This window comes from Drosophila takahashii, chromosome 3L, assembly GCF_030179915.1.
Source record: "Drosophila takahashii strain IR98-3 E-12201 chromosome 3L, DtakHiC1v2, whole genome shotgun sequence".
NCBI lineage: Eukaryota > Metazoa > Arthropoda > Insecta > Diptera > Drosophilidae > Drosophila > Drosophila takahashii.
The window spans coordinates 7,105,235-7,130,887 of NC_091680.1; the positions used below are offsets into that span (position 1 = coordinate 7,105,235).

General features: G+C 36.6%; 1 protein-coding gene across 3 annotated transcripts; it reads left to right on the forward strand.

The window, feature by feature from the left end:
• The first annotated feature begins 271 nt into the window (after positions 1-271).
• On the forward strand, positions 272-22,330 carry DIP-delta (Dpr-interacting protein delta). Of its 3 annotated transcripts, none has more exons than XM_017139423.3 (12): positions 272-283; positions 6,584-7,039; positions 10,183-10,289; positions 11,834-12,038; positions 12,098-12,259; positions 12,892-13,020; positions 16,493-16,583; positions 18,169-18,252; positions 18,475-18,584; positions 20,027-20,089; positions 21,755-22,036; positions 22,097-22,330. In XM_017139423.3, exons 2-12 carry the CDS (start codon positions 6,925-6,927, stop codon positions 22,156-22,158), a joined length of 1,410 nt encoding a protein of 469 aa, XP_016994912.1. In that variant the 5' UTR covers positions 272-283; positions 6,584-6,924; the 3' UTR covers positions 22,159-22,330. The 3 variants fall into 3 exon arrangements, with proteins under 3 accessions (XP_016994912.1, XP_070071821.1, XP_016994910.1); XM_070215720.1 differs by having other exon boundaries at positions 278-433; XM_017139421.3 differs by lacking the exon at positions 272-283 and adding an exon at positions 439-487.
• Positions 22,331-25,653: the final 3,323 nt, after the last annotated feature.

A 25,653-nucleotide genomic window follows, 5' to 3' on the forward strand; every position in this document is an offset into this window, starting at 1 on the left:
AGGGCGCAAAATGTTGTTTTGATTTGGGTTCCGTTTTCTACTCGAATTTCTTTCTCAGCGGAAAGCCGAGCACGTGTTTCGTTCGAAAACGAATGACGCCTGCGCTAAAAACCTTTTCGAAACCTAACGAATATACTCATGAACGAAGTCCAAAAACGAGTGAATACGATATAAGGACTTCGGATTTTGGGAACCCGAAGCTTTTTTCCCTCTGCCAATGAAGCGAACCATGTAGCTGCACGATTTGGAATCAGTTCGACTCGAACCTGCTCCGGAAGTGGAAGTCAGTCCGCGAGTTTCCATCGAAAGGGAAAATCCCAAATACCTCACAATAAATAAATCATCACACATCAAGGCATCAAAAAAAAGAGTTAATTACAAATTACTCACAAATAAAAATTACGTTTAGTGCTGGTACTAAAAAATACAAAAAGTAATTAAAATTCAATTAACCGCCAAAGTGTTTAACAATTAAAATAAATCGTGTGTGAGTGCGGTTGGCCATAAAAATAATTCGTGCCGCAACAGCAGGCGACAATAAATTTTGCGGTTGGATCGTTAAAATATATTTCGTTTTACCTGCAGAATGCAGCATTACACGGGGAAAAGGCGAATGAGAACGAGGAGTTCACTTCTTTTTTGTTTCCAGCAATTTGCATTTGGGGGGAAAATTCATTAAAAATACAGCTGAAGCTCAAGACGAGAGGCGAAAGACGAGGCAGCTCACTCAGCCCTGTGCCACATAAATTTCACGGCAATCAGCCGGCGCTGCAAGTCATCCAAACTTCATTTGTTGCTACTCGGGCTCGGTACTCGGTGTTCTGGGCTCTGGATACTCCTGCAGGATCCTGCAGAGCCCGGCTCCTGCAGCTGAAATATTGCTTCCATTATTTATGTTAAGTTTATGCAACATTCTCCCTGCTGCTTCCCAGCTGCAGCAGCACCAGTCCTTCCTCTCTTGTTTTTAATATCCTTCAGCTTGTAAAGGAATTACTCCTGCTCAAGCCGGCAACTAAGAGAAAACTCAAGTCTCACGGCATTCGGCACTCTGGCTCTGGCTTTTCCCCATTTTTATGGTAGTCTCCTTCTATTTTTGGTTCGTCTTTTCCATCATTTGCCTCGTTATTCAAACATCATCATCTTTCTGGTTCATTGCACTAGGCGTGGGGATAGCAGGGATAACAAGGAGCGCGGTGTTATTGCCATCGAGTGCATTAATAAATCAATTGTTTTTTCCTTTGCATCTCAAAGAGGTCGCTTTGCTCCGGGGATTGACAAGTTGGAAATCTGAAATGTAATCGCAGCCAGACGAAGCAATTTGCCAAAGAAATGAACTCTAATTGGGTTCACTTGGAAAGTTATAAAGGCAAAAGGATAAAGGCGGTGGAGAAATTGCAAATTTTCTACTTGAACACTTGAATAAATTAAAAACCCAGAACAAAACGCTTACAAAAGAAGCTTAGCAATTAATTTTAATTATAAATTACACGTAAAAAATTATTAGATGAAATATTTTTTAAATAATAATTTAAAATGACTATTAGTGAAAGTTGAAAAAAAAAACAGAAAAAAAGAGTTACAAAAATCATCTTTAAATATTTCTTTTTTTTTTCAAATTATTAATTAATTTATCATTTTCCATGTTATTATGGGAAATAGTATTTTAAATACCAATTCCCTCTAAGCTCACAGCAACCTACTTCCAATCATTTTTAATGAGGCAAAATATTTTCAAGTGAAAAAGCAACCTTCAAATTCGTGGAAACTAACCATAAGCTGTTCGGTTACCAAAATGGACCACAAGAAAATGTGTGACTGTGTGCTTTTGCCTCAAGCTCATTAACTGCTTGGGGCTCTCCTGCTAGATTGTTATTTTTCCCCCAGCGCGAACAAAGGATAATAGGGGGAAAACAAGAACATTTACTAATTAGCACTACCAGGCTGCACACAATGAATGTAAAATTATCAAATCGTTTTTCTGTGCTCCCTTTATTATTTGCTTGTGGTATTAATAAGGAAATAAAGGAAAGGATTCGTTGGTAGCCGTTGTCGAGGATGGGTATGACGTATTCATGGCAGCGAAAGAAAAACGAATTTCAATGCATTTTCTAGCTGCACTTTATGACATTTGTCTGTTTGCCCTACACTAATAAAATATTTATTTTATATAACAAAATAACAAGTCAATTTTGCAGTTTGAATGAAGAGTGCTCCCCAAATTATCTTGGATACAAACATTTTCCATAAAATAATAAAAAATAATAATAATTTTTGCACTCATATTTTCAAAATTTTGTCTGAACTTGCCCCGAAGTTCTGTTTTTAAAAATGTGTTTATCTTATAAGTCTTAACTCTATAAAATGTTTGTTTAAATTGAATTAAAAATGTTTTTTATATTTATTTAAAACTTTTTTTTTAGTTCAATACTTTTTTACCAAGTTGAAAGTGTAGTGTATTCAGATTCAGACATTTGCAAACAATTCCATTTGCGCTGGCTGTCAGATCTGCTGGAATTGCTCAGCTGCCTGGCCGACAATTCTCCTGTCGCCGAAAGAGAGACAGCCTCAGTGGCGAGAAGGAGACGGCTTCAGCGAGGAGAAGAAAGAGACGGATGGTGACGGGCTGAAGGAGATGACAGCCATGAATGCCATTTCTTCTGCTACCTCCGAGCATAATTTACATTGTATTCCAAGTTGAGTGTGCAGTTGAGGCTGTCTTTTATGGTTTGTCTTGGCTCGCTTCGTTTTGGTTTGGATTTCCTCGCTCTCAGCTTTTATCCTTTTCTTTTTCCCTTTTTTCTCCGGCGAACAGAAAATTCCACTTGTCACAATCCGAGGAATTTTGCGAGTGAAATGCTTTCTTCGAGTTTCGCGAACGGAAGCGATGGTTAGCTTCAATTTATACATGTCGGCTTGTTAAGTTGTGATTGCGAGCGCTGGCCTAAAAGTGGACTTCTGGCGTACTGATTGCATCATAATTACCCAACTGCCTCCGTCCCTGATTTTTCCCCCTAAGTGCTTTTTAACGAGCTCTCTGCGGTTGTTTGGCTGCTGCCGTTTGTTGTTCGTTTGGAAAAAGGGACGAAAATGGGAAAACAAAAAATTTCAAACATTTGTTTTTCCTATCCCACACCCCATCGCCGATTTTCCATCGTAATTTTCCCCCAGTGAACCAGTCATGGCCATTTCGCTTTCAGCCGCTTTCCAAATCCTGTCGTAATAATCTGCTACATGGACCCCATAATTTGTAATTTCAACCTAATTACTTCGAGCCCAGACGAAAGGGGGTTAGGCGGTTAGGATCGGCTAAACAATGTTGTCGGCAATAAAATGTCAAAAACCAAAGCAAGGCAACATAACGCCCATTTCGTCTGAATCATATGCACACCAGCACACACATGAAGACTGAAAGGACACGCCTCCTCACACGCACACAGTGCGTATGATTTTGGATTTGTGTCCTTTGCTGGTGACATATGTTAATGATCTGTCAGCGATTTCTAGGTCATTTCAATTGATTTTTACGCCTGTCGCGTTATTTTCGTTATTTAATTAAAAATAATGGAGAAATATAGGAATGTATAATTATTATAATGATATGGAAATTTATTTTCTAATTATTTACCTCATTTCTATATTTGTTAAAAGCATTAGCAAAATATAACCTGTATATATATACGGAAATGGATGGTTGTACCGTTGTTTCTTATTTGTAATTTAATTGGATTCCCAAAAATAAAAATAAAATTCCTTAAAAACAGCATTAAAAACATAGAGTTCTCAAATTTATAAAATCTATTTAAACACATCATACATAAATATGCGCTTAAAATTACTGTGGCCAAGCCAAATAAAATGTCATCAGACATTGTTGATTTGATTGAATTCCACTCTGTCATAAATCCAATAGTTTCATGCTTCAACGATTTTAATAAAAAATGCCATCTATTGACATTTCAATACATAAACTTTCATACGAATAGATATTACAAGTTTTCAAATAGTTTCACAATAAATAAATGTGTATAAAAAACCGAAATTAATAAATGCATGTGCATTAATATTTAAATCCTTTGTCAGACAGTGAACGATGAAACTAGCAAAAAACTTCGCAGCAGAAACATATTTATACCCGTTACTCGTAGAGTAAAAGGGTATATTAGATTCGTGCAAAAGTATGTAACAGGTAGAAGGAAGCGTTTCCGACCCCATAAAGTATATATATTCTTGATCAGGATCACTAGCCGAGTCGATCTAGCCATGTCCGTCTGTCCGTCTGTCCGTCTGTCCGTCTGTCCGTCTGTCCGTCTGTCCGTCTGTCTGTCCGTCTGTCTGTCTGTATGAACGCTGAGATCTCGGAAACTATAAAAGCTAGAAGATTGACATTTTGCATGAAGATTCTAGGAGTTCCTACGCAGCGCAAGTTTGTTTCAAAAGGGTGCCACGCCCCCTCTAACGCCCACAATCGCATATATACGATTTTAAAAATTTCATTATTTTGGAAAAGTAAAAATGCAGTTTTATTGTGTTTATCAATACCTATCGAAATGTAGAAGAAATTTTTTAAATCGGACCATTCGTTAAAAAGTTACGGCGGATCAAAGTTTTTCTCCATCTCCTTCGCACTCCCTTTAGCTGAGTAACGGGTATCTGATAGTCGGGGCACCCGACTATAGCGTTCTCTCTTGTTTGTTTTATTTTCGGCAGAATCAAATATTTATATATTGGAGCGCCAACTCAGTTGAATTGAGTAAGTGGATCAACTGAATCTCGGTCGCTGGAGAGGAATTGCGCGGATGGGCGGGAGGCGAAGTCAGGATGAGACTGGCAATGCAGGAAGCTGATATGGAATGTTCATTCATATTTCATTTCGCGAAATTGTTCGCGACCAAGTCAGAAGAGTGCAGAGAAATGTCAGCCTAACCAGTCAGTTGAAGGGGATTTCAATGAAAAATACAAGACACGAAAACAGATGGCTTGAGGAAGGACTTTTGGATATCCTAGGAAGTCCGAGAGATTTTGGGAAGTTGTATTCAGAAAAGAAAACATTAAATATGATTTGTTATAAATGTTGCATTGCAAAAGATTATAGTTATGATCAAGGGAAATACTATTTTTTTTATTTTAATAAAATTGCTTGAGCTTAAAGTATATAAATTGAAAGTACCTATATAACAAATCTTGCAAGAAAACACGAAATAAAATAACAATATTTTTCTTACAAAACAATTATATTACTTTAGTCCAATAAATGACAATAAACTTAACAAAAGTTTTCACACCCAAATTTCCTTGTACGAGAAAAGGGTAAAATATGCAACAAAGGCCACTGAAGTGCAATGAAATTGTCGTCATATAACGCTGGTAACAACAGTTACAACCGGAATCAGCGGTCACCATGACGTTAACCGTAAAAGTAACTGTTACAATGACACAGCCGTTACCGCCGGCCATCCATCGTCGAACAACGCATTTCTGGGGCCATAAAATAGTAACATCAATGGAACGCATTCATACGTGGCCATATTCGTGCATGAATGTCGACTGGCCGGAATAAAGTGCTATTAATAATAAATGTTGCATTGGCAGAGGTCGGAGGCAAAAGCGAGTGAGTTGGCCAAATGAACTTGGCAAACCGAGAGCCCGAAAACAACCAACGGCCAAACAACCAACAAACCGGTCATAACCCTTCCTCATAGCAGGGGATTCCCCGCCATGAAAACCGAGCTGCATTGCGTACGCCCATTGTTTTCATACCAGCAAAAGGGGGTACGGTACTATGATTGCAATTTGAAATATGCTACGATTCTTGGGAATGACTAGCAAAATTCCCCAGTGACAGATCATTACGGTTCTCAGGACAAAATAATAACACAGCCTAGAAAAATTACACTTTTAGCTTTCTAAAGAATTAATTGAGCTCACTAAAAATAAGATAGGTTTTCAGTTGCTAAATTTATATTTATTTTATAATTTTAATTAATAAAGATACAAGAATATCCCCATATTGCTTATTCTTGTTGTTCAAGAAAAAGCGCATAAGAAATTACACAAGTTCAAAAAGTTTTGGAACAAACATTTAGTTTATCAAAAGTATTTGTTGTATATTTTATTATGGTTTATAAATATTTTTGTGGTTTACAATTATTGAGAACAGCAAATTTCTTTTTTTAAAGATAGAAACTTGTAATTTATAATAAAAAAACATTTTTAGAAAAAAACATTTTAATTTACAAAAATACATCAAAATTATATTCTCTATGATGCTAGTTATTTTTAGTGTTATTCTTTTAAATACTTAATATATCATGTTAGTAGCTTAAGGGTATCCATAGTTTCAAACCCTTTTCATAGGCTTGTTGCTGGTGTAAATTGTAGTCAACATACAACATTGAAAAGCCCAGGCAACAACAGTAAAGGCAGGAGCACAATTCCGAATAGCAGGACGAGTGCCATAATAATAATAAATGCCATAATCCCCTGAAATCGGCGCTCCTCTGTGGCCATTTCGCCGGCCCTTTCTCCGCTTTCTCCATGTGTGTTGGCTGCATTTTTATTTTCATTTTCATTGTTTCGTCTGCAGAAACAACAACCGCGGCAACAATAACAACAGCAACAATGGGCAAATGCAATTCGACGCGTCAAGTGAATTAAGCGATTTTTAAAGCTTTACGCTAAATGAAATTTGAATTGCCAAAGTGTTCACTTGTGTGTGCAAATTAAATTACGCAAATCAAATAAATGTTTTAACGAAATAAAAACAATAAAGCCAAAAGAAAAAAGAGAAAAAATCAAATAAAAATGCTGTTCGAAAAGTACCAACTATATACAGTGTAAATAATTCAACGAATAACATTTAGCACCGGGCATAGATAAAATTAAACAGAGAAGAAAGCAAACAAACGGAACAACGAAAATAATAAAATGTTTATTTTAACGGTAATTAAATTGCTGCTGATAGCATTGAATATATTTCCCAGTCGCTTCACAAATCGACGGATTATGTTCCTCATCTACATGACAAATCTGGTGACGCATGGTAAGCATTTGAAAATTCATTGTTTTTATTTGTTTAATTTTTTGGTTGAGCCAGGAGAATTCAACTAAACTCATTTAAATTAAAATTCCAATAAATATATATTTTTCTGGGAACTAGCATTTGCTGAAAAAAATTAAGCTTGTTAATGCTGGGATTAGTTCGTGATAAGTCGATGATATCATTTCGCTTTCAAAATATTATCGTGGATTTTTATTGTTTGATGAATATGTGTTAAAATTTTATTTTTGTTTAAATGTCATCTCTATTTTTTAAAGATTTGTCTTGTGTGTTTAAATTCTAATGTTTTATAAACTTTTTTTAATACGCAATATCAAAATGAAATCTATATCACTTAGCAAACTGAGACGTGCTTTTAATATCACTAAGCTCTTCTTCTCCATATAAACTCTTCTCTTGGCCACATTTTCCGTGCGAAATCTTTAATAAGCATTTCCATACGCTCATATTTCCGCCACCGAATACGTGTTGTTTCCCATGTTGAAACTGTCAGATCTGGCCATAATTTAATTAAGAAAATGAGACCTCAAAACGTTGGCAACGCCGCTTGTCCTCGCTGCGAACCCAAAACTCCAACCCGAACGCAGGTGAAAGCCGTGAACCGTGAGACAGGTGCAATGCTGGTGCCTACCGGCCAAAAGGGGCGTACCAGGGAATATGGGACGGGGGGCGTGCCCCGACTGCATGACGCAGATAACACAGCAACACGGGCCCCCATCGCCTTGGCCAGGAGGTAGTCCATGTTTTTTATACCCGACACCCGGTAGTGTTCAAGGGTATATAGCATTTCCAATTGGGATTATTTTTAAAGATTTTAAGGGCATATTTTATTGGTATAGTTGCCTCAATAACCCTCCAATAAAAAATAAAATTATTTTTAGTAATAATAATTATATTATCTGGAAACCGATTCTTTAAAATGACGATTTAAAAAAAAACATTTTATGTATCCATATTTCATACATATCGTTTGTGAGTGTAATAAGTTTTTTGGATTGATCCTTCATTTTTTTCAGGACTAAAAAATTAAAGGACTAAACTAAAAGGATAATATAATTGGAGTAAAATGAATTTTTTTAAATAAAAAAAATATTCCATGTTGCTACAAGAAGTAGCAAATAGTTGCAACACAGAAAGCGTTATCCTGTTACCCATCAAGGGGAAGCCAGGTATCCCGCAGTCGTTGTTGAGAATGGTGTTTATATTATTTTCGCTTTTTGTGCCGCACTTCCGCGGCAAAGACAGCGGCACGAACACGAGCTGAATGCATAGAAAAGGAAAGCAGAGACAAAAGTTGCATCAGGCAGCCTCAACAGGCAGAAAGTACGTGCTGCCATTTCGCCCCACTTTCCACCCCTCATTTTCTGCTTTCCATCCCCCTCCCCTTCGAGATAAAAAATTGCTTTGTTTAATTATTTCATAATGACGCTGCGGTTGCCACTGTAGCTGCTGTTGATTATATTTGGCCAGTGGGTCAGGGATTTCCGGCAACAGCTGCTATTGCTCCTCCATCAACATTTGCACTTCTTTATTTTTATTACCCGGCACACTCCGCTGGGCTTTAATGACTTCGTTATGGTTGCCATGGCTCCAAGTACTGGGGCCCTGGGCTTGTCTTCCTCGCAAATTACACTATGCAGCATCAAAAATGAACCTCGATGGATGCTATATTTTTGGATTCGTTACGAATTCCCAAGTTAAACTGCGTTTTCCAAAAAGTTCCCCGACGCAAGGATTCTTAGCAAAAGGGCCTCAAAGTTCGAAAAATGCTGAAATTGGCCAACTTTGCGGAGCTCTCAGAGGCAAATGGATGCATGGCTTGGTTCGAAGTTAAAGTTTTTTAAAAGATACACCCTTTATCTTTCAAACCCCATACATAAAATAATTTTAGGATTTTTTTTAAGGCAGAAATAAATTCCAAAAAACATAGTCAAAAAACTGAAAAACATACAGCTGCGGTCAAAATAGTAGCAGTGTTGCCCCCTTGTGTTTTTAAAAGTTTGATGTTGTAATTTTTTCTTATCCAATTAGTCTAATAGTAAAATTATAATCAATACAATATTACCAGGAAAAGATCAATTACAACAACAAACTTTTAAATACACAGGGCGGCAACACTACTACCATTTTGACCGCTGCTGTATACTTTTATGTTTTTTGACTATGTTTTCTAGAATTTGTTTCTGCCTTAAAAAAAATCTTAAAAATTTTTAAAGTATAGGGTTTAAAAGATAAAGGGTGTATCTTTTAAAAAACTTTAACATCGAATCAAACCATGCATCCATTTGCCTCTGAGAGCTCCGCAAAGTTGGCCAATTTCAGCATTTTTCGAACTTTGAGGTCCTTTTGCTAAGAATCCTTGCGTCGGGGAACTTTTTGGAAAACGCAGTTTAACTTGGGAATTCGTAACGAATCCAAAAATATAGCATCCATCGAGGTAAATTTAAAAAGCACTAAAAATGCTGCACAGTGTTATTCATACGTACTTAAGAATTTTTCACAAACTATTTTTGGCAGAAAATTTCCTTGCCATTTCATTAAGAATTTAAGGGGAATTTAAGGAGCCAAGAAATGAGGAGTGAAAGCTGATCGAAACTTAAGATTGTCTTTGGTTTATTATTTAATTAATAGTATTTAATTTATTTAAAAATACCTTTTTATTAATTTTATTTAAAAAGATTATTTTTTATAAATAATAAAAAACAATATAAATAGCATGTAACTTTCAGCCGATTTACATAATTTAAATATTTGTAATTCTTTTTAATAACAATTTTTAACTTAATATTTTTTATTTATTAAAAATAACTAAAAGGTATAAAATCCCAAAAAATATAAAAACCCTTAAAACGTCTGTCTTGTAGTTTTTTGTTGGTATAATTTATAGCTTAATACAAGCCAGCTTAAGCAATTTTCCGCGTAATAATCAGAAGCCTTCAATTATTCCCTTTGGAACCCTTGACAATCGTAATTCGAGCCTTATTAAAGCCATGATTTAGCTCAACTAAGCTTCGTCGATGGCCAAAGGGAAATTTCCTTGGTCAGGCGAGGAATTAGGTTTCTCCAGTTGACTCTTTCACTCATTAACTAACCAACTGACTTTCCCCACCACTTTTCATTCGCAGTCATGATGGATGAGCCACGCTTCGCCCAGCCGATACCAAACGTCACCGTCGCCGTGGGTCGAGATGCCAATCTGCCCTGCGTTGTGGAGCATTTGGGTGGCTATAAGGTGAGAAACGGGAAACCCGGGGGAATTCTGAATGGGAAGAACGGGGGGAAAGTGTCATAAATCGTGCGTAAACTGAACGCCACTTGATGAAGGAGTTTGCAACCGAGACGGACACTGTCAAAAATCAATTTCACAAATTGCAAAAGGACCGAAGCGACTGGCTGACTGACAGGCAGGCAGAATGACAGACTTTCTGGCCACTCAATTGGCAGCTAGAGATAAAGGAGGCCTATCAAAATTAAACTCCGAAATTCAAAGGAATTTCTGGACTCACCGTCGATGACTTTTAGCTGTCATTAGCAAGTCGATCTTTTGTTTGCCCGGAGGAGGCAGAATTTATGAGCCCTGGCCTGCATATATGCATTTAATCCACAATAAGCTAAGGATACAGGACCTCTGATGCTCTGCTGCTCTCTCGGCCAAACAAAATGGCTAGAAAATCACTTATCATTTATCTCCCTCAGCTGCTGGCACACAGCGAGCTCATAACAAATCACAAATATTTACTCGCCATATCAACTTCATATAAAACACTGTCCGCAGGACCAGCAGCAGGACCCGGCTAGGACACGAGTCCTTGCTCCTTGCTCTTATTGGACTTTTGTCAACATTGGCCTGGACATGGGGAAAATGGCAGAGTAGAGGACACTAAAGCGAGAAACTCATTGCTGTCAGTGCCGGTGCTGGGGGCAAATTTGAAAAGTTTGCAGCCGACTCAAGGCCGGGAAAATCCTTCCACCAGAAGGAATCCGTCTCCCTAACACAGAGTAAAAAAATTTGGTACAGGGAAATTAGGGGAAAATTACTGTCGCAATTATCAAAGGTTGAACGAATTTATCAAGAACATTTAACATGCATTTTTAGAAAACCTTTAATGATCTCTAATGGAAATCGTCTACCTTAAAGACACACAATATTTATTCAATTAACTTATTTGGTTACGAGCCAATCGCAAACTATTTATAAATTTCTTTTGGAACTTTTGGAATTATACAAAAATAATAACGTTTAACACTACTTTAAAATGCAATTAAATTACAAGAGAGTTTAGACCCCTTTACAAATAAAAATATTAAATGTTAGAAAAATATAAAACAACTTAGCAAATCAAAAAAAATATAATAAAATATTTGTTAAGATATATAATTTCAAAAACCAATTGATTTATAGAAATTTATTAAAAATTTACCTCTTTTGAGTAGATATAATACAGATACCATTAAATAAACGCTATATCTCTCGGTGTACCATGTCTTCGGGGGGCAAAGGCAAAATGAAGTCCAAAGAAAGTGCGAACAGAAGGAGCGAGAAAAAAGTGTATTAAAAATGCGGAAACAGCTGTCAAGCTGGCTTTATCCTCGGGTCCTGCGTCACAACATGACGTTCATTTATAATGGCAGGGACTCCACATGTGTTTTAGCTGGGCATCGAGTTCGTAGTGTGGATAGTTGGGTCTTTAAAGAAGGCCTTAAGGTCTTTCGGCATTAACTAGAAAATTGAGCAAATAATGGGAATCAATTTAGAAAATTAAACACATTTTCCAGGTGGCTTGGATTCACATAGACAGGCAAATGATACTGACCATCCACCGACATGTGATATCAAGGATTCCGCGATACAGCATCACCTACACGGACAACACGTGGCTGCTGCACGTGAATCAGGCTCATCAGGACGATCGAGGCTACTATATGTGCCAGGTCAACACGAATCCGATGATTAGCCAAGTGGGCTATCTACAGGTGGTCGGTGAGTATTTCCCGTTTAATCAACTAGAGATTGCGATTTCAATGTGTGTCCCCTCACAGTGCCTCCAAACATTTTGGACATCGAGAGTACGCCGTCGTCGGTGGCGGTGCGTGAAAATCAAAATATCAACATGACATGTCGGGCCGATGGCTTCCCGGCCCCGAAAATCATTTGGCGGCGTGAGGATGGTGAGGAAATTGCCGTCGAAAAGAAGAAGAAAGGTAGGTGGGATGAGGGGAATGGGAAATTTCCTTGGGTTGATTTAGAAGATTTGTTATTCTCATTTACGAATTTAAATGAAACAGCTATGAAAATTTTTTTTCATACGAACAAAACATTTAAAACTTAAGATTTCTTCAATCTGTTAACTTTATTTTAATTATTTTCCTAAATATTTTTAAAAATTCAGTTCTTATTTTAAATTTTGACGATATTAATTTATTTTAGTTACAGAACCTCCACTGAAATTATTAGTAATTCAAAATCTTAAGAGAAAATAAGTTTAAAATGGTTTAAAATATCAAAAAAAATTCCGAATATGAATATGAATATGCACTTTGAATTTCGTTTATTGTCTTATAAAGTTTTAATAAATAAATATCAAATTATGTTTAGTAAATATATTTACATTAACATATATTTATATTTTAAATTGCAAGTCTTTAATAAGGCCAACTATTATTGGACAACTTGTCAATTGAAAAACTTAAATTAATGAACTCGTAAATCACCCCTCTAAACATCGCACCTTTCAAACTATTTCCATTTAAAATTCGCAATGCTTTTGGACACGTTTATTTCCATGTCCCGGACATCCACCTGCCGAAACCAAAAACCCCGTCGCCAATAACAGTTCTCGTGTACGACGGCGATGTCCTGCCGCTGACCAAAGTGAGCCGGAATGAAATGGGCGCCTATCTGTGCATCGCCACCAATGGAGTACCGCCCTCGGTGTCCAAGCGGATCATTCTCGATGTGGAGTGTGAGTATTCGACCTGATAGTCCCCCAACCAAATGAGGAATGAAAACTGTAGTGTAATCTGTGGGAAAAGGAGGGTGCATATTATATGAGACCCGTTAGTTGGCTGCCTTTGTCAATTTAGTTGAAACACGCGCGCGCACTTACCGGAACGCGAGGAGGCCATTCATCCAGCCAGGCTATCCATCCATCCATCTATCTATCTATCCGGCCATCCCGGCTTACTGGCATCCATCCAGCCATCCCGCCTTTCAGCCATCCAAACTATCTGGTTTTCGTGCCATATTCCTTTATGGAGGAGCTGCGCATCTCCTCCTGTTTGTACCTGCTGCTCATCAATTTAACTGCACGCTCGTTGCTCCGGCAATGAGTGACAAACGCAGCTAAGCTGCCGCCATCTAATGCAGCTGATATATAACAACGGATACATGTATAGAATACACGGGGAGAAATATTTTTAATTAACAACTTTTAAGAGCAAAATTAAATAAAATACGTTTTTTTTTATAAAGTTTCAAAATAAGTTAAACAATTTTTATAGATAAAACTTACAATATCATATTGAAATTATAAGAATTCGTACAAAACTGTTTTAAATCCGATAAATCTCTCGATGTGGGACTCTTAGAAAATGATTTTAAGAATACTATAAGAAACTGTTTCGGTTTAGAAAAAGATTAGTACCCAGATTTTTTGTAATTGTAATTTCCTAATTAAATTATTTTTGACAAAAATCATATTTGATGAAAGCAAATAGAATGGAAACTACAGTGTGGGTTTTTCACAAATATTAGAGTCTTGCACCCATACATTTTTATGATAATTTTGAAAAATATTTCCAAAATATATATTTTGAATAGCAATTTTTTCCCAGTGCTTTTTGGAACAGGAGATATGGTGTCCTGTCGCTGGGCGTAAAAGTTACGCTGCCATCGCACGCCGTGCGCCAGTAAACGCTTGTTAATCCTAACGAGTTTCAGCCAGCCTTCGCTGCTCTCTTTTCCCCACCTAACTGCCCCCCTTTTGCGCCCCCGATCCACCAATTTCGCCCCCCTTGACAATAATTCACGTCACGTACCTGCAATAAAGTCACTTGCCGGCGTTGCACGTATGACTTTGACGGCGTTTTTCTGTTTCGCCGTTTCATCGTGTGTGCGCTGCGCCTGTGTTCGTTTTTCTCTCTATTTTATTATGAACGGTTTTGTGCGTGGATGAACCGAGGGGCGTTAAAAGGGAGGGGGCGTGGCACCTGGAGGGGAGCAGCAATCCTCATATTGCAGGTGTAGGCATTGTCAGGAGCGTTTAAAATTTCCAACTAGCTCGTTGCTCCTTTCAATTTTGTTGTACGGTTAAAAAAGGGGTTTTCGGTTTCGGTTTCGTGTTTGCAGTGGGTTTAGGGGGCTGGAAATGCGCAACCTAATATACAGTCTCGTTGAGGTTGGCCCAAAAAAAGGAGAGAAAAAAATAAAGCACACATATTTCGTGTTAAGTGAAATGGAAGGCTTAATATATTGAGACGGAGACAGAGACTGATGTTGAACGATTAGGGATAAGGATTGGTTTAGGTTTTTATGGGGAAAAGTAGTTTGGGATTAAGGAAAAACAAAGAAAATCTTTCAAGAATATTTAGACTGCCTTCTTGATTTAGGCATTATTTTTATAAAGTTTTAAAACCTTTTCGATTTGTTAAAAAGCATATTGAAATTTAAAATCACATAAAAGAAAGTTTTTTTTAATCCGAAAATCCTTTTAAACCGTATTACAAATAGAGAAATATATCTAGGAACCTCTTTTATAGCTACACTCATAGAAATTTTTACCCTAAATCGCCCTAAAAAACTGACTTTTCGCCCGTGGATTTAGAAAATCGCCCATAAATCGTATCCGCTGGCGATTCGCCCGTGTATTTAGAAAAATTTTCTAAAAAATCCCGATGGAAATTTGGTTTAATTTAGGGTGATTTTTCTTGAATTAAGAAATATTTTCCTGTTTTTAGGGTGATTTGCCCTAATTTTAAGGTGTATTTTTCTAAAATAAAGGGCGAATTTTCTATTTTTAAAGGCAAATGCCCTTAAAAATTAGACAAATTAAAAAAAATCGTGTTTGAGCATGCTTAACTGAATTTGGGAAGCATGTATTTAAATCGTGTATATTCTGGGAACTGGGACTGCTTTAATTAAACAACACCGGCGGAGGACACCGTTTCATATTATTGTATTGGTGTGTAGCTTATATGGGAGCTGCGCTAAGAGGGGGGCCCGATCTATACAGAACAGCCGTTAGAACTGAAAAATCATGTTTGTAAACGAATTAGGGAAATAAATATGAGGAGAAAAAACAACTTACTTTTTTTGGTCATTGCGAGAATCGAACCCACGACCTCTCGGTTTAGAGTCTAACGTCCTACCGCTGCACCACAGACCCATCGCGCAAGACGACGAACAAACTCTGCACACATCTTATTTTCTTGAGGTCTACGTTATAATTTGACAAAAGGCAACTAAACCGTATATTTTTTTCCTGACGACTGTGACAATTAGTCCCGTTTTCTTGCCCGCAAACACAAAGTATGCTTTTAACTCAGATTTCCCATACGTTTTTAAGGTTTAAAGACTACTTTAATTAAAAATTCGGACGAAAAAATGTCCTTAGTGTTTAGTCCTTATAATGTTTACAAAAAAAAAAACATAAAAATCAAGTTGAATCACACAGGGTTCGAACCCACAACCCCACGACCTTAGCATATAGCAAAGTTGAAAGCGCAAGTGATTAGACCGCTGGGCTACCGAATTTCACACTTTTGGAGTGATTTTTAAGGCGAATCGCCCTTGTATTTAGAAAAATTTTAGAAAAAAAATTAGGGCAATTCGCCGTTGGATTTAGAAAAGGTCAAAACGAAGCAATTCGAAAAAAATCGCCCTAAATATTAGAAAAATAGAAAAATTAACCCTAAAAATATTTTTTTATGGTTACCAGCCTTGAGTTTATGGCAAATTTGTCATGAAAATAGAAAATTTTTCTCAGTTCAACGGCGAAAATTTTTTTAGGGCGATTTTCTAAAATGTAGAAAATTATTTTTATGAGTGTACAGACTGAAAAACTTAAGTGACAAACCCATCCGCAGCACGTACTTCCTGCTAAACTTAATTTCATTCCCCAGTTCCCTCGTTTCGCTGACGTGTTGTCTTAGCCATATTGTATATCGCTCCACTTATATGCTGTCTGCGTTTCTCGTCTAAGTTTTTCCAGCTTTGTCATTGCACTTTCATTTTAAGCTGGCGCAAAAAGAGCAGATAGACAGACGGGCAAAATGTTGAACAGGCGTAATTCTGACGCTTATGCGTGCTTTGCAGCAACACTTTTCCCCGAGACTCAGCCTCAGCCAACCACCTGAGTTTTCCCCCCGGGTGCCATTTACATTTGCTAACGTACCATATCAACCTATTTTTCCGTTTCCACCTCTCTTTATCCACAGTCTCGCCCATGATTTGGGTGCCGAATCAACTTGTTGGCGCTCCATCCGGCACAGATGTAACCATCGATTGCCACACGGAGGCGCATCCCAAGTGAGTCTCCTCGGAGTGCCGTTCTTTTGCTTTTAGTTTTCCTTTTACTATACTTTTTTCAGATTATTTTTATGTAGCACACATTTAAGCTGTGTGACTGAGTCAGTTTATTTGGGATTTTATGTTGAACCTATCCTTTTTCTGTAAATCAAAATTGTAGAAAAGATTTAATTAAAAATATTTTAATTCATTTGGCATTTATTTTTAAATTTCAATTGATGCAGGGCAATACCAAAAAGTAAAATTTAAACTATTTCATAAAATGGAAAATGTAATTAAAATACTTTTAGATTTTAAAATCCTTTAATTTCTAAAATTTATTTTATCTCTTCACTTAATTAACTTAAAAGTGTTCAATAAATTAAATCTCAGTCAGCAACAAGTTTTTACGGTCTTTAACTTTGGTTATTGCATTTTGGTCCCAATTTTCTCCCTTTTATTTTCATTGGATTTAACAAATTTTACATTGCATCTGATTGCAGTTAGTTGTGTGTATACGTATGTGCACCCAGAAAACAAAATGGACTAAAAAGAGCCCTAATTACCTAAAATTTTAGGAAACATGGCCAAAAAAACGCGCCAAGGCCATGCATTACCTAAAATGTTGTCAATGTGGACTATATTTTTTACGCAGTCTTGAATATATTTCTGGTAATCGATACCTAAAAAATTGGCTAGTGGACTAGATTTTTAGGTCAAAATTACCTAAATGTTAGGTATTTTCAGAAAAGTTAACATTTTTACTATTGATAGTAACATATTTGTTTATTTTATTTGCCTATATTTTTTTTATTCGGATAAGTAAATATTTTAACTTTCTGAAAAAACAATCATTTTATTTTGTCCTCGGTAGGAATCGATCCCCGGTCTTCTGCGCGAGAGTCCAATAGGCTAGCCTCTGGTCTACGGAACTACTTAAAGGCCCTGCGGTAAAACCAAAGCCTGCTTCTAGAGGCACAGGCGAATTCTATTTTTAGAATAGGGCACCATTACCTTAAAAGTAGGAAAATAGTTCACGCTGGTATTGATTTTATATATTGAAACTTTTCCATCACTAGCTTTAAGATAGGTCTAATAAAATTTTGTAGTTATAAACTTAAAAAACCGAATAATTTGTTTATTAATATTAAGGACCAATAATTGTATTAAATTGCGGGTAATAATCGACTTCAAACTATTCCTAAATTTTAAGTCTTATGGACCAATTTTAAGGTTACGATGGCCTATAAAAATCTCTTTAGCTTTACCTAAAAAGTAGGAACATAGTCCACATGCTAATATTTTGAGGTAACCCATTACCTAAATCTGAAATTTTAGTCTATGAAAATTTTTTAGGTCATACATTACCTAAAAAATAGTCCCACATTTCTCTGGGTGTGGACATTCCAAATGCTCTGTGTGTCTCTGTTGAATTTTGCTCGTTCGATTTGCCTTTGATTTTGTTAAAATATTTACTTTTATTTGAGGATTTGATTAGTTTTCTTTTTTCCGTGCGCTTGTGTGTGAATCACATTTTCGTTTACATTCGATTTGAGTTTAATCGGTAATACTGAAATGTGTGTGTTTTTTATTTTTTCCCCTGCAGAGCCATCATCTATTGGGTATACAACTCGGTGATGGTATTGCCGAGCAAGAAATACAAAACCGACTACACGGAGAATTCGTATCGGTAAGTCACTTTAAAACTAAAACAAAAACAGAATAAGGAATGTATAAAAACAAACTGCAAGCAACATCGAAAATTGTGTTGTTAAATATTTATCATGCATGTGCACTTGCCTTTTGGGGGTCAGGTGCAAGTGCAAATGTTTTAGAACTTGAACACCCCCTCCCAAAAAATAGATAAGCTATTACATGGATATATCCTTAAGCTTAACGTATCCTTTTGCAGTGCCCACATGAAGCTGACGATAAGAAACCTACAGTATGGGGACTTTGGCAACTATCGATGCATCTCGAAGAACTCGCTGGGGGAAACGGAAGGCTCCATACGTGTTTACGGTAAGTGCATTTGTATTGGTAGCTTAAGTGCACTAGTTACGGCAAACATACAGATACACACACACTCTCTCACCCCGAGCAATGCAATATCGTTCGCCCTTTGTGGCACAATTTTGCCAAAAGCTTTTACCTATAGACCCGGAATCCACACGACCCTATATATGTGCACTATACGCTGTCCTCTGGAGCGTAAAACTAAACGAGCGGTGGCTCTCGGCTGGTGTCTGGCCCTATCTATCCACCCACTTTCCAACCCATCTCCAAAAAACCCAGTACCCAGTATCATCATACCCCGTGGCAACATGGAGACACATTCACCATAAACGTAAACGGAAAATAAAGGTGAATTTCGGAATTGTTTGACTTTGTATCGTTTGCTAGCCCAAGGAGTTTGCTAGCCCCCCCAACATATAGGTGTATATCTAGTCTGTATACATATGTAGGTACGTGGCTGCTGGCTGCATTTATTTATTTATTTTTTATGCAGTTTGCCTCTTTTCGGGGTTTTCTCCTGTTTACAAGTTGGCTGTGCAGATGTCAAATGCCAAAGATGTTTAGAATAGTAAAACACACGTTGAACTTGGCTTCTTAGTTTTTGTCTTTGACTTGGGGGTTTTTTTTAAAAGTTAGTAATTAAATATCAATATAAAGTGTAAAAGGAGTAACGAAAAAAGGACATACTGTTTAATAATAATAAAAAACCCATTTCATTTTATAAATTCTGTTTAATAAATTTATTAAACAAGTTATCCTAAAAAGCAGGGACCGTAAATAATCATTATTTGAGATTTTTCTTTTAAAAAGACTACTGTGATATTTTGTTTTAAACGTCAAAAATAACGTTCTTTTTACTCTTGTCCACAAAGTATATGCATTTCAACAAATCTGGAAAGCAAATTAACTGTTATTTGTTCATGTCTATAAAGTGCATAAAAACCAGTTAAATTGTTGATTAAAATATGCAAAAACCTCAGTAGGCCTTTTAAAATAAAAATCTCAAATAATGATTATTTTCGGTCCCTGCTAAAAAGTAGGCAACATTTTCGAACCCATCCATAAAGTCCAATGTTAAATTGCATTTAAAAGTTGATTTTCCAGTAATTACTATGATTTCACCGAGTTAAGCTTAGGAGCTTAATTGGGTTTATGGCCGAAGCCCACAAGGCTTTTAACTAAAAGTAAAATTTCTTTAAGTTATGCACACTTTGTGCCGAGATCGACTTGAAGCGAAGCTCGGAAAGTGTGCGTTTGACCTTAGCAGCCAGAGAGAAACCCCATACTTGACATAGTAAAACCAACCGACATAAACTCTGCCGGCATAATGTAATGAAAAACCATTTTGTATAATTTTGTATATGTATATTTTCCTTTGCGTTGGCCAACGTTGCTCGGGATGCCTTTCTAATTATTAATTATGCAATGTTATTCAATTCCATTTGCAGAAATACCTTTGCCATCCACACCATCCAAGCAGGTCACCCACACCACCGTCGAGTCCAGGGAGAGTAAGTATAGTATCAGTCGGAAAAGTGGGTGGAAAAGCGGGGGAAATGTGCAGAATGCTCCGTATTTGCGCTTAACACATTCAGCGTTGAGCGTGAAAGTCACACCGCACACACATACAAAGGGGAAGGATACAGGATACGGCGAGCCACAAACAAAACTGCGAAAGTAGCAGCTAAGCCAGACAGATCCACAAACAGAGGGGGCGAAGGGGTGGGACTTGGGGGTGTGGCACACGCCCACCGAGAGATAAAGTAAAGCACTTTTGACTATTTCAGCGACGGGGTTTTCCGCTTCCCTTCTTCTCCACTCACAGTCGAAGAAAAAGGCATTTCAATTGTACTTTCAATCTATCCTTTTCTTATAAATATCCTTAAAAATACAAAATAATGAAAAAAGTATTCGTATATTTAACCAATATTATTGCAATAGTTCAGCCTTAAATTAAAAGTATTTAAATATTTATAAACTACTTAAGATTATTTATGCTCAAATAAATCAGTTCAACACAATGTATCGTTATAGCCATAAATAAATATTTGAAACTATCATTAAATTTATCCAGGCACTGCAAAAAATATTGTACAATTATTAGAAGAGTTTTTAAATATTTAATACTAATAAAAGAAGAGTTCTTAAAGTTTTACATTTCAAAATGAGTAACTTACATATAAGGCAAATATTATTATTTAATATTATTTGTTATTATTATTTAAAATAATATTTTTTCTGAGTGCCTTTTCCCAACTCCTGTTGAAATTCAAGTCGAGCAGAAAAGTACACACACTTTCAAGTCTCCGTCCGGACTTGTGGCCGTGTCCTTTTCCCGTTTCCATTCCCGATCCCGAACCCCCTTCCCATTCCCATCCATGTCCAAGTCCTCTGGCTCTGGGCAAAGCAATATGCTGGGGATTATGCTGGGGGGCGAAGGAGGATTTTCGGGGGCATTAGGTTGGAAACACATTTGAAACACTGCCGCAGACTTTGAGCCCGTGAGCTGCAGAGCTGGAGAGCAGAGCAAAAGACCAAACATATTTTATTTAAAGTGACTGGCAAAGCAGCGCGCGAGCAATGCAACGGAACCTAATCCAGGAGTCAGCCAACAAAGGATCTTATTGTTTGTGTGTGTGGGTATGATGCACATGTGTGTATTTCTGCCTTTGTACGACGATATAAATTTTTTGTATCGCAGCCAAGATTTCCACGCAATTTAACTTGAAAACCATGTCGGACTGGGGTTAAGTTTTGTTTAAGAGTCCGCAACTTTTACTAGCCAATAGTAGTGACCCACAAGTGAGCAAACAGTAAACGACAAAGGAGTGAACTTTTTGTCGATTTCCGACAATTTGAAGTTTTTAGAAACTAATTTTGTAAGACGCGGATAAAATTAGAAAAGGTTTTTCAGGAGTTTTTCTGTGAAGTTTACTGGGTAATCAGAGTTTTAACATATGTTAAAATAGAATATTAAAATATAACATCGAGGAATCTATGGGAAATGGGAAAAATAATTTAAAATAATTAAATATTATTATAAATATAATATGATATCCACTAAGCTGATGCTAAATTTACATTTTTCAAAGAGTCCAAAACCTATTATAAAATTTAATAGAGTGGCTACTGTATTTTAGATCATTGAAATGTATCGTTCCACTTTTAATCCGCAGACAATATCATACCCTCGTCACGCAACGACACAACGAAATCCCTGCAAACGGATGTGGGATATGCCATGAAGAACGATTTATATCCTGGTTCGGCCTCATCATCGTCATCGTTGGGGGCCGGTTCCTCGGCGGCCTCGTCCTCGACCTCGATGCAGACCTCCGCCCTGCCAGGCGGTGCGGTGGGCAATAGTCTATCGTCGGTGGGTTCCAAGGGATCCCTGGCGATAGGGAAGAGCACGTTCTACACGGAACGACCTCCAAATGAGTACGCCTCGTCAGTGGGTAAGTCCTGAAAGGTCCTTAGCCTCTGAATGTTCCCATGTAAATCATATTTCCCCTCAGCTGGCCTGCTGCTTCATAGAGCCCTGCTCTTTGGCTCTGGAATCTATCTGACCCTGCTTTGAAATCAATAAATCGTTTGAGTTACTCAATAAGCATTTCGAAAATGCAGCCAAAGGGGGTCTAGCGAAAACAACACGGGGGATAGTTTAGGTACATCAACATATTTCATAGCGGAAAGTATATCAAAAAACCCAATAATAAACATAAACAAACGACAAATGCTTCAAACTTGGCTCACTTCAAAGCTATAGGAATTTGTAAAATTATAAAAACCAAAAACCAAAGGAGAAAAAGTATTTTGCAAAACAATAAAATGCTCATTGTATGTATAGTACTTATTAAATGCTAAGCTTAAGATAAACCACTGCTTCAATCACAGGAAGTGGGATGAAAAATTAATTGTACAATATATAAAATATATCTTAAATTTAAAGTAGGATTGAGTAAAAATTGTTTCTTTATAAGCTTTTAAAAGCAGAGCTTTTATCAAGCGAAAATGGTTTTATTTATTTATTTTATATTACAACTTTTACTTTGAACATATCTCTGAAAAAAATAAGCACTGAAATTTAACTTGCCCATATCATAATTAACAATGTACAATTTGCTTTTGAATTCAACATATCTTTAAATCATAACATTTCAATTTACTCTCGATTTAATTTTCAAAATTACTTTGATTATTTTTATGCTTAAATTAAATTTAATTACACCTCAATACCTCGACCTTAAAATCGGATTTCTTCGACAAACTTTTCTACCCTTTTTCTGAAATACATGCAAGAAATGCAATTTATTTAATGAATAAAAAAGTTGACGGGATGTCAAGTCAGCCGCGCCCCTTTGTTCGCCCATCGATGGCTCTCTGAACTTTGGTTGCTATGTGATATTTAAACGCCTTGAAAATGTCATTTATTTTAACAGTTTCCCTGCCGTCAAGTGGTATGGCAAAAAATTTGCAATAATAATTTGCAATACCCTGATTCCGTTTCCTGGCTTTCGGAAACCGCTCGTCATCGCCATCGCCGTCGTCGTCATCGGCTTTTGTGCACTTCCATCACTTTTTAATAAATGTGCATGCTAATTATATTATTACTCATACGACCCGTTGCCATGTGTCCTGTCTGTCTGCCTGCCTGTTTCGCCCTGCCTCGCCGTGCGAAATACTTGCAATTAATTTCAGCATAAAATTGCGTGGCCTGCGGTCCCTTGGCCCCGCACAATGACACACAGTTAACATGTCCAATTTATTGGCCATAACTCATGCCCGGCATCTCTTCGCCAAGGAGTGAGTGAGAAGGATCCCGGTATCCCGGGATCCCTGGAAACCCGGCCAATCCAGAGACAGACAGCCAACGCTATCGACGGGCCAAAGAAAAATGACATTAAGGCCAGAAGATATATGGCCCATTTGCATATACGGGTTCATGTATATGTATAAACATTCTAAGGGGGTTGCAGCAGGTTAAAGGCCTGCCAATTTACTGTATTTATGCCCCGGCTTCGTCGTTGCACGATTTTAATAATTCAACTTGTGTTGCATAAAGTTTGCATTGACATAAACATAATGAACGATGGAAAACCGCATGCGAAATTGCCTTTCTCCGTTGCCCTTTCGTTTATTAACATTGTTAATACCAAAAGGAGAAAAGCACATTCAGCAAGCGTTGAAAATATTGATAATCAACATTGTGTCGACGTTCCGACAATAACAAAATTAATGCATTTTATTTAATTTCCCCACGCAGACGGGTGAGAATTAAGGTCGCCAATGCAGTTAACTCGAACAATGAAGCTAATTAAGCATTATATATGTATATGCAGCTGAAAAGGCGACGGGCCAAGGATATGTGACAATCTTTAGGGAGTCGTATATTTATCCGTATTTATGCATTTATTATTTATTTAAATTGCTTACGAATAATGAACTAGATTTTCAACCCACCCCAGTTGGCAGTGCTCATTTAGGGCTTCAATAAACTGCTCGTCAAATGTTTACCGAATTTAACCGCACATTTTATTTCTAATTAGTAAATTGCGCTAATTAAAATTTCAGTTAGGTTTGTAAATAATACCATTTAATTGAGGACATAAAATTTTTGATGATGTAACCGAATATAGTTGTAAATAAATGTTGACCCTTTTGAGTTGCGTGTAAATATGACAAATAATAATTAATGCATCAAACACTCACTTTATAAAAGAACAATTGAAACAGCCAGAAAGTAATTACAAATAAATTAGTCAAAAAACTTTGGCAAATAAGTAACTATACCAAAAAAATAATTGTGTAAAGTTCATAAGGCTAGGGACATACATATTTAATTCACACTTGGCGAGTAATACATTTAATAACGTATATATAAAAACTACATATATAGCCTATACAAAGTAATTATATTGTTTGTTGCCTGTACTTCGAAAATTAGCTGAACATCAAATGAATAATATGTAAAGTGTTTAATGCTTTTTGTGCGAATACAAAAATAAATAACGGATGTGTTTTCCTATAAACAAGTTGACATTTTGTAAAATAAATAAAAGTAATATTATAAAAATAAAATTATATTTCTGGGAACTACTATATTGAATTCAATACTTTCTTTACTACGTCTTATATTTTTGAGATTCCAAGAATGTTATTTTATAAAACAAAAGAATTGTTTTCCTAATTTATATGAAGTAAGTTTAAGGTGAAATTCGATATTTATAAATATATTTTTTCAGTTCCAAATTTTTATTTATATATATTTTCATCTTAAATCAAAAATAAATTCCAGCTGAGTTATCAACGCTAAACTATTGTAAAATAAATCTCAAAGGAAAAACAAAATTAAGGTAAATTATACAAATCTACGATTAAGATTGATGAAACTAAATTGTAAGCAGTTATACTTATAATTATGCGATAATAATTAAACAATAAAACTTTAGGTTGATTGATACCAAAAAAAAAGCGAACCGAACAAAACAAACAAACTAAATGAACATAAATAACTGTTGTTTCATTTAACCATTTGCATTTAATTTTGGCTCTCAATTACATGGGGAAATGCCAAATGTTGTTGGCTTTTGGTTTTGGCCTGGCATTTATGCAAATTTCCTCTTTTTCAGAGTTTGACATTCGGCGGTTGGTTCTAGCAATCCTCATAGCCCAAAAAAAGCAACGTTAATGAGGGCGTTTATTTACACCAACAGCGAAATCCCACACATACACACACATGTGCACTGGAAATATTTTCGCTCATTCTAGAATTCGCTCTATAAAGTTTTCCTCTATCTGCAGTCTTTTTAGCTCCTTTTTCGCCAAGTGCCGAGCCAGCAGACCGCCAAACCTCAGTGTGCGTCTACTAATTGTTTGAGTCACGCAAACAAATTTCACACAAAATATGCTAAACACTTTCTGGGACCCGCAAATGAAAAATGTTTAATAATTTAATGTTATTTGCATAGATTTCAGCAGCTTGAGCGTTGACGTTCAGCAATTAGCCTCGACACGCACATTTTAATCTCCCCATTTAAGGCTGAGTAACTTATCAAAAATTAGCAAGATCAAA

Coding starts and splice junctions, on each gene's coding strand:
- DIP-delta (XM_017139423.3), top strand. CDS start 6,925: ATGTTTATTTTAACGGTAATTAAATTGCTGCTGATAGCATTGAATATA. Junction 12,260..12,891: donor CGTCGAAAAGAAGAAGAAAG/GTAGGTGGGATG, acceptor CGCCAATAACAG/TTCTCGTGTACGACGGCGAT. Junction 18,253..18,474: donor TACACGGAGAATTCGTATCG/GTAAGTCACTTT, acceptor ATCCTTTTGCAG/TGCCCACATGAAGCTGACGA.